The sequence below is a fragment of the Nematolebias whitei genome, chromosome 21 (assembly GCF_014905685.2).
Source record: "Nematolebias whitei isolate Nwh7 chromosome 21, NemWhi1, whole genome shotgun sequence".
Lineage (NCBI taxonomy): Eukaryota > Metazoa > Chordata > Actinopteri > Cyprinodontiformes > Rivulidae > Nematolebias > Nematolebias whitei.
Genome location: NC_056518.1, coordinates 30756668 through 30766267, shown reverse-complemented (window position 1 = coordinate 30766267; position 9600 = coordinate 30756668). Strand labels below are relative to the sequence as shown.

Below are 9600 nucleotides of genomic sequence, written 5' to 3'. Positions count from 1 at the left end.
AACAGACATATTATTTTCTGCCTGTATGAAGATAAATCAGTCTCAAATGTAAGATAATTAACAATTTTTGTTTCCGTACAACAAGGTCCACAAATGCATGAACACTTCTTGCACTTTGATCAAAGCACTTTGATAACAGTTTATCTGTTTTAAATTGTGCTCTACAAATAAATAAAGATGACTTCTTCAAATGTTTTCTTCTTTTTTCTTGTAAAAAAAACCTACAAGTAAAATATATTTTCCGGTATTATAGATTCATTTTTGCATGGAAGCGTATGTGTTTTAATATAGAGGTTAAAAGTTTCTGTGACGAGGTAGAAATGAGTCTTTTTCTCAAGGACTCAGTAAATCTGGTGATGCTCAGATGTCCCAGATTTTCAGTAGCCTTCGTGTGTATTCCTTTAAAGGATGCACGTCACTAAATGTGAAGATTTTAACTTTTTTTTTCTTGATTATTTATGTTTAAGATAAGTTCTCAACCTTGTGTCAATGGTCCTATCGGGAACAATAAAAAACAATTATTTTATTTCTTTATTACGTAACCAACAGTGTTTGGGTTACTGGACTTTAAACCAGGGTCCATGTTACAATCCTCTTCTTCCGTCCAGAATCGACTCCTCGCTCTGCTGCAAATAAAAAGACAGATGGATCAGAAACAAACCCCAGCTTGGATTGAAGGGTCTCACCTGGTGCCGTTACCTGAGCCATGACCTCACCTCGTCACTGTCACCACCCCACATAAAAAGCGTTAATGTTTATTACCTTGTAAGCGTCAGATCCATCTGGCTTTTGTAACGCCGGACAGGTACGCTCTCGCTGGGCAACGCAACGCTAAATCTCTGTCTCGCAAAAGCCGATTTCAGTGGTGCAGAAGGTGTCCTGTTCTCAACAAAGTTTTCATAAACACGTGGTGCGTTCAGAGTCGAGATTGGGCTTGGGAACTGGTACATGATCGAGATGGCCCCTTTGATCTTGTCCCAGATGCTGAAGGGCAAGTTGTTCAGGTGTTTGTCCACCTCCATCAGTGGCTCAGGGGTGGGGTCCGTTAAACTCGACAGAACACGTTGTATGCTCGTCGCTAAGTTAGGATAATTCTGAAGGAAGGGGATGTCTTCAGCTCTCAGCTCCCTCTCGGTGGAGCTGATTATGTCTGTGAGAGATGTTGCTTCTCTTTTCATGGCCTCACGCTTCATCCTTAAACTCTGGTTCTTCTGCTGCTTCTCCTTGCTCAGGGCAGCGAGTCGAAACTCCTCCTCCTTTTTGATGAACGACTGAATCGTGGAGAACACGTCTTTAATCTGCCTCTCCGTGTCATGACACTGGATTTCAATGTTCTGTAATGCCTGGTTAAAATTGTCTCCAGCAACAGTTAAGAGGTCCTTCTTCTCATGAACGGGTCTCAGGAGCTCCTGAAGCGTCGCTCTGTGTTCCGCGGCAGCTTCTTCTAGGGGCCTGAAGCTGTGGTTGGTGTGGCATCTTGAATACCGACAGATGGGACACACCATCTGCTGATCTTCTAGACAGAAGAGCTTGAATTTCTCACCGTGGAGGCTGCAGAGCCCTGAAGGAGCTGCTGAATGTCGCTCGCTGCTGTCTTTTGAGAAGGCCTCACACACGTGTCTTAAAGCCAGGTTCTGAGGTGGGTCATATGGGGGACAGATCCTCCTGCAGACCGGACATTCAGGAGTCTGCCTCTGTGTTTTCCATTGTTGCCAACAGGCTCCACATAAACTGTGGCTGCAGAACAAGATGACTGGATCCTGGTAGATGTCATGGCAGATGGGACAGGAGATGTTGTTTTCAGGCCAAGAAGACATTTGACTCTTTACCAAGGCAGCTGAAGTTCTCAAACGGTCTTCTGAGTGAAGCGAGGCAGAGTTGTGGTTCTCCCAATGACTTCCTGCTCGTCTCTGCAGCTGTCCTCTCCAAGGTTCTGGTGCTCCGGCTACTCTTTTATACGGCGTTAAACTTTATTTCCTGCTCTGTCTTGGTCATTTCTGGTAAGCAGGAGTTGCTGAGCTGTAAATCATGAACAGGAGTGTTTATGTACCATTTAACCACCTGACAGCTTATCTGAAGGAATGATGGATCGATACATTTACGTGTTTGCATAATAAAGTTGCCTCTTATCATCTAAACCATCCAATGAGGTTTCACTGGCTCTGTGATAAGCTGCAGTTATCCTTCTGTGTTGATAACCTTCCTGCTGACTTGACTTTTTAACTTTGCTGTCAGCCAGTTTCGTTTCGAGAGACTGAAGTGAACCCTTGACCAAGTAGTCCAGAGTTTAGTTCTGTGCCGTGGTCGGTCATGTCTCTTAACAGCTGCTTTCGACACAGTTGACCATGACATTCTCATCTCCAGACTGGAGCAGTGGGTGGGCATCACTGGCTCAGCTCTGCAGTGGTTTAGATCCTACCTTTCTGATAGAAGTTTCAGTGTGATGATGGATAATTTTACCTTTGCTTCTGCTGCCCTCCCCTGGGGGGTACCCCAGGGCTCTATTCTTGGTCCTCTCTTGTTTTCTTTTTACCTTCTGCCTCTGGGCTCTATTTTCAGAAAGCATGGTGGGCAGTTTCATTTATATGCAGATGACTGTCAAGTCTACTTCCCTTTGAAACAAAATGGCTCCACTCAGTCTCTCCTGGACTGTCTTGATGACATTAGAGGATGGATGGCACTTAATTTCCTCCATTTTAATGAAAAAAAGACTGAGGTTATGGTCTTTAAATCCTGTGGCCCTAGCAGTTTCTCCACCTTGGATTTTTCCTCTTTGGCCCCATAGGAAAAATCAATTTTGACAAATTTAGGAGTGAAAATGGACCCCTGCCTGAAACTTGACTGCCATGTCAACAATGTGGTTAAGTCCTCTTTCTTTCAGCTGAGGTGCCTGGCAAAAATCAAGCCCCTCCTTTCTAGGCACCACTTAGAGACCGTAATCCACACTTTTATTACTTCACGCCTGGATTATTGTAACTCTCTGTTGATAGGAGTTAGCTAGGCCTCGCTCTCACATTTACAGCTGGTACAAAATGCTGCTGCACGATTTTTGACTGGTACAGGCGTGAGCACATCACTCCAGTTCAGATGTCCCTTCACTGGCTTCCTGTCCAGTTTCGAATCCATTTTAAAGTTTTATTGTTTGTTTTTACGTCTTTAAACGGTCTTAGTCCCTCTTATTTGTCTGAACCGCTTCACTTTTACATACCATCACGTGCTCTTAGATCCTCTGACCAGATGCTTTTAGCAGTCCTGAAAACCTTTTATAAATCCAGAGGAGACGGAGCCTTTTCAGCTCTGGCTCCTAAATTGTGGAATGAGCTGCCGCTGGAGGTCGGGCAGGCCCCGTCACTTTCTGTTTTTAAAACTCGTTTAAAAACACGTTTTTTTTCCATTGGCTTTTAACCTAGAGTGAGTCAGCATCTGTGTCTTAATGTTGTATTCTTTTACTTATGATGCTCTGATTTTATATATATATATATATATATATGTATGTGTGTTTTTATTGTTCTTCTGCTTTTTGTTTGTTTTTAATTTTGTACAGCACTTCGGACGGCTGCTTGTTGTATTTCAAGTGCTTTAGAAATAAATTGGTATGTCTCACCTCAAACGCAGAGGCTAAAGATGTGGGATTAACGTGTTTTATAACTTTTACAATGTAAAGACTGAATCTAACCATGAATTTAGGACCCTGTTCACCCTGCAGGACGACCCTGCCAGAGCCGGGCCAGAGTTCACCTTTTTGTTCCGTGACAGAGTTCGATGGTGCGTTCACACCTCCCTAAACGAGCCGGACATTCAAGGAAAACGAGCTAGTTAGATTAAAGCGGACTAAACAGGGCTAGTGTGAATGCACCCTAAAACCCTGCTTCGGCCTGCATTCTGCATTATTCAAACACGGACCCTGCTCTGACATGCCAGATATTTTGTGATCTCACCTGTTTGGGTCGTTGGCCGCGCATGTCCACTGAGTGCAGCGGCTGCATGAACGTCCATTTGGGCTGGCAGTAGTCCATCTGAAGTTTATCTGAACTTTTTGCCTCTTTCAAGGCCGGAAAGCACGCAGTGAAAAGGCTGCATTTGCAGGTGATAGTATGGCAAGCCATGTTGCCATATAATTGGATCGTCAACCGCGCGTGTCCGCTGACACAATCAAAAGCCCGACACCGACCCGCCCACACATTAAGTACATTATTATGGCCCAGCTCGGTCCTAATCAGGGTCAGACGGGGCCGGGCTCCGGGTTCGGGTTAGAAATGACAGCTCTACTCTGCTTGGGTTCAAACCTGGTTGGATCTTTGATCATCCTTTTCTTTTTCTTTCATGTTTCTCTTTAGATCCTGATTTGTTTTTGTTGACGTCTCCATGTCTTTTCTTCTCGTCTCTCTTCAGTTTTCTCCACTGAGACCCTCATCCTGAACCTCTCTCTCATAATGAGCATCGCAGCTCTCTCACCCCTGAGTCCGGAGCCCCCCTCCCCCATGCTGACGTCGGTGACTCCGGTCACTCCGACCCTGGACCCTAGAGCTGTTGATGCTCCTCTGACCCTGGATCAGTCTCAGGATGGAGCTTCCTGTCCAGGTCCTGGTCCCAGCCGAGGCTGCCTCACCGGAGGAGGAGCTCACCTGGACTTCTCTCGGAGGTATTTGAACTCATCATACCCTCACTTCATACGCAGAGGTTATCCTGCTCCACTTTGTCCACACTGGTTGTAATTGTATCCAACTGGGACAAAATAGTTACCATTTAGCACCCGGTGCACGTACCCCTGTGTGCTGAGGCCCAACTTCTGACCTGTTGGCACTGTTTCTATGAGCTGCAACATTTTTGTTGAAGCAGTTCTCTGGTACATGAACTAAAATAAACAGGTATTTGCCCTTAAAGTCCTTTTTCAAGTCAAACATAAACATTAAAAATCATGAAATCAGGACTTCTGTAGACCTTAGATGATGTACATCAGAAACAAACTTCTTGTTGTCTTTTTGGATTTAAAGCGTTTGTTTTCATTCTGTCATGATCAGCGTCAGATGGAGCCCCACAGCTCTGAGGTTCTGAACAGGTCCAGGTGAATCTGTGGACAGGTTCTGTCCTTACACGATGCATGTGTTTTGGTTTCAGGATGCAGAAACCCCCTCCTCTAAACACCGGAGCGGACTGGAAGGTGGTCCTTCATTTACCAGAGATCGAGACCTGGCTGAGGGCGACCAGCGACCGGGTCTCACAGCTCGCTCACTCCGTGGGACAGGACGCCGACAACAGACACGTGGACGTCCACCTGGTACAGCTCAAGGTACAGCTCACTGAGCTCAGCTGCATGGTCTGACCTTCAGGGTGAAACTGCAGTCTTAAAGGTCGTGAATGATCTTTCTCTGTCACATGATGGACTCCAGGTAGTTTGGACCTTGGACCCCGACAGACATTCTGGCTGATTCATTTTGCAGCAAAGTCCTGCATTTGGTCTCCATTTATTCCCTTCAAAATAAAGTTTGACTGGAAACAAACGGTCGGTCCTAAACAGACCAGAGGTGAGGAACTCTGTATTTTAGTCCACCTCGTTCCAGTGAAGCATGAAAAATAAAACAGATTAGATCTAACGCAGAACTTAAAGGATCTTCTATTAATGAGGCTTTTATTTTGACATGGAGTCACATGTTTCCTGTCTTAGACAGCTGCTGCTGTTAGCCAGAAAGGTGTTTTTATGCATACAGGTGCTGGGTTGTCCACAGTCCCTGGTTTGGGTTTATGTGGTCCAGTTCTGAAGACGAACCAGAACACCTCTGCAGGTAATCCCAAACCGAGTCAAAACCTGAACTGTGCAGACACGAGATCTCAGGTGAAGGTAAACGTCACCTGGAGAGACTCACCTGTGAGCAGCCATCTTGATCCAGGCAGAACACTCCCTCTGGGTCAGAATCTGAACCTCAAGCAGGTACCGGGTACCTGGGAGTCCTGTTCCTGACAGGTGGTCTGATGGAGATGGACAGACGGTCTCGTTTGCAGTAATGAGGCTGTTGTTCCCGTTTGTCGTAGTGAAGGAGGTGGTTAGCCCTGGTCTGTCTACATTCCAGCCCTCAGCCCTGGTCCTGAGGTTTGGATCAGGTCTGAAAGAACCAGACCCTGGTCCAAACAACTGCCCGGCTCAGCTTCAGATCAGGAGAGGACCTCCGTCATCCAGGAGGAGCCACTGCTCCTCCTCAATGAAAAGAGTCGGCTGAGAAGGTTCTGACTCTGATCAGGAAGTCTCCTGGGAGGAGACCACGGGATAGACCCAGAACTCTAGTCTGGTCTCTGGTGGGCAGTCAACCCACTCTAACATCAGAGCTCAAATCATAAGTCCAGAACCTGGGCCAAGATCAGGATCTTCAGATCCAGCAGCACGAGTTGGTTTTTATCTGTGCAGACTTGTGTTTGTAGACAAGATGGGTGTTGTTCCATGGCCCGGTTCTGGGAGGAGACGGGTCAGGACCACAATCCAGCTTTGTTGGGAGGTGACTGATGTCATGCTGTGTGTGTGTGTGTTTTAGGTTTAGTGATGAATGCATTCGGGCGTTGAGTCTTCTTGTAAACATGTTTATTTTTGTGATGCGTTTCCTTCAGAACACAACGTTTATTATTATTTAATATTTTAAACTTTATTGAACCATGACTGAGTTCTCAGATCTCTGCCTGGAGCCTAACCTGCAGGTCTTGAGGTTCTGGGTGTGGGAAACCAGAGTACCGGAGAAAACCCGCTCAAACACGAGGAGAACACGTAAACTCCACACAGACAGACCCAGGTCCAAACCAGGGACTGAACCCAGAACCTTCTTGTTTGGACTTTGCTTTTTGAACATCAGAGGTGGTTCTGTCCTTTCAGAGCGAGCAGAACCAGACAGGTCGGGTTCTGTTTCTCCAGCTTTTAACTTTAGTTTATACAAGACTATCCTCCATAAATAACGGTTGAATGAATATGAAAATTAAATCACAACTGTAACGAAATAAGATTAAATGACATTTGTGATTATTTATTTCCAATTTTCTGGGTTCTGTTTAATCCTAAATAATATTTCCCAACATAAAATTTAACAAAATAAAGTGCAAAAAGTAAGTTTCAGAATATTTTGATTAATCAGACCGGAAGTAGCTTGCTCTCTGACTGACGGCTCCCTCTGGTGGTCAATGTTGGTATTACAGCCTCTGTTTGCGCTTTAAACTCTTTACATTAAAAAATAAGTTTAGGGTTTTATTTAAGGTATTCGTTAAACAAAATGTTGGCAGAAAAAAAAAATCAAGATTATACTTAATATGTGTTTCATGTTTCCAGTTTGAATTTTGTGCTTTTCTCAACAAATTTAAATAAAACCAGCTGGACTGCCTGAAGGTATTTAAAGATGTTTCACTTTGTAAAAACGTTTTTCAGACTCAAAGATTGTTTTAGCCGTCATTAATTTAGTTTATTATTATTATTACGTTTTAAACTACTAGAATTAAAAAGAAACATTTGAGCAGACTTTCAAACAGATTCAAACATTTATTAAGTTAATTCTCTGAAACTAAAACAACTAAATGCTTGTACTGAACACTGAGCAGGTATTCAAGCAGTAATTAGTTTCATTATGAGGCAGGCAATCATGTAATTGCCTCTGCATGTTGGATTGTTAGTCTGTTAGCAAAATATCTCATGAACCAGTAGACAGACTGTAATGAACATCTGATAGATGCCACTGGATGATCATCGACTGAAGTCACCTGATTCAACATGACTGCCGCAGAGCCAGGCGGTGGGCGATAGGCATTCTTTCATTAAATGGTCATTATTTTTAGTTTAAAGTCCAAATCCAGAAGGGGTTCTGGTCTCATCGCGTGTCTGCTGCAGATCAGGTGTTACTGAGAGCACTTTGGACTGAACTGGGCCAGGCGTTCCCATCCAGAACTGGGCTCCTGCTCCAGACCAGCTCCTGGAACAGGATCGTTTGAAGGTTTTTCTTGACCCCGAGGGCAGAAAATCCTGCGTTTGTTGCTTCTGTGAATAATTGATACCTGTGCTGCTGACAGCCTCACGCTTTATTTGACTTAATGGCGGGCGTGGAGGTTTGTGGAGACGGCTGTTTGAAATCGTGCCTCTGGTGATCCGTCTCCTCCTTCATCATGTCCTCGCTCGTTTCATCCTCTCTCGCTGCCTCGCTGCCTCGCTCGCTCATCGTTATGAAGCTGCTGCCTGCAGGGCGTCTCGCTGCAACCCGACCTTGGCACCGAGAGACTGTAGGACGTGATTATAGTGATGTGTGTTTGTGTGTGTGTGATGGTATGCCGGCCTCGGAGCCATTCTTGGTGTCGTGCTGCAGGCGGCGTCCGACAGCTGCCCTGAGTGGGCGTGGCCACAGCACAGAGATAAATATAAATGTGTGTACATTCATATTTTAGGCTTTTAAAAAACGTTTTATTAAACAATCAGTCCTAAATTTAATCATAAGAAGAGACGGTGGAGTTGTTTTTACAGGTCAAAGTTCTGAAGTTCAGGTCCAGTTCAACCTTCTGGTCAGGAAGTTTTGCTCATAAGCAGCTGAACAAGGTGAGGTCAAAGGTCAAACTTTGCACTTTCACTCCCTCATTGTAAAGGAAACTGGAAGTTGAATCCAGAACAAGCCCAGCCTCCCTGTCAGCTGGCTCCAGTCCAGGTGTTAAGCCCCGCCCCCTTCACCTCAGGTCCTGTTTCAGGTGTAGAACATTCGTTTAGTTCACCTAAAGAAAGGTCATGTGACCCCAAAGCAAGAAGTTCTGGTACTCTGGATGTGGTCCAGGCTCTCCTGAAACTGGTTCCGGAGATCCAGCAGTGTTCAGTTTGAAACAGTTTTCTAACTGGACTCTCCCACCTGCTTCGAGTCATCTTCACTTGGGTTGGACCTGGTGGTTCTGGTGTTTTCACAACAACAGCTGCTGAATGAGCAGTCAGGGCTGAGTCTACTTCCTGGAGCAACAGAAAATCACAGGTTTGATCTTTTAAGATGCTGTGATAAAATCAGCTGTGACCAAAGTTCACCTACTTATTAAACACGTGAGTTCAGCTGGACCCCCAGAACCAGTGGACCCCCACCCCTTACTGAACCCTCTGTGTTCAGAGAAGTTCCCAGCATTCCTAGCGTAGCTGTGGCTGTGACGTGAGGAAACAGAAATATCCCGACAGCTGCAGGACGGCAGCTTCTGGAGGAAAGATGTTTGTAAACCCTGTTGCCCCCCCTGTCGGTTTCATCACCTTCAGGACCTGGATCACATCCTCCATCAACAGAACCTCTAGACCTTGTTTGTAAAATCTGGTTCCTTTAGTTCTTTAGGAACATTGGAGCTATTAGCTTATGCTATTGGAGGTTTTAGTTTATGCTACTTGGAGATTTTTAGCTTATGCTACTTGGAGATTTTAGCTTATGCTATTTGAAACTTTTAACTTATGCTACTTGGAGCTTTTAGCTTATGCTACTTGGAACTTTTAAACTTATGAAACTTTGAGCTTTTAGCTTATGCTACTTGAAACTTTTAACTTATGCTACTTGGAGATTTTAGCTTATGCTACTTGGATATTTTAGCTTATGCTACTTGAAACTTATAATTTATGCTACTTGGAGA

At 44.8% G+C, this 9600-nt stretch overlaps 2 protein-coding genes across 2 annotated transcripts in view; one reads left to right on the top strand and one right to left on the bottom strand.

Moving 5' to 3' along the window:
• akap6 (A kinase (PRKA) anchor protein 6) overlaps positions 1-9600 on the top strand; it is a 24510-nt gene that overhangs the window by 5792 nt on the left and 9118 nt on the right. The window contains exons 2-3 of the mRNA XM_037694808.1: positions 4393-4642; positions 5119-5290. Of these exons, the coding sequence (XP_037550736.1) occupies positions 4434-4642; positions 5119-5290 (381 nt within the window). The 5' untranslated portion in view covers positions 4393-4433. The remainder of the gene's footprint in view (positions 1-4392; positions 4643-5118; positions 5291-9600) is intronic.
• On the bottom strand, positions 759-1817 carry LOC119427228 (tripartite motif-containing protein 35-like). The gene has a single exon (XM_037694809.1). It carries the CDS (start codon positions 1815-1817, stop codon positions 759-761), a length of 1059 nt encoding a protein of 352 aa, XP_037550737.1.

Coding starts and splice junctions, on each gene's coding strand:
- LOC119427228 (XM_037694809.1), bottom strand. CDS start 1,817: ATGTCTTCTTGGCCTGAAAACAACATCTCCTGTCCCATCTGCCATGAC.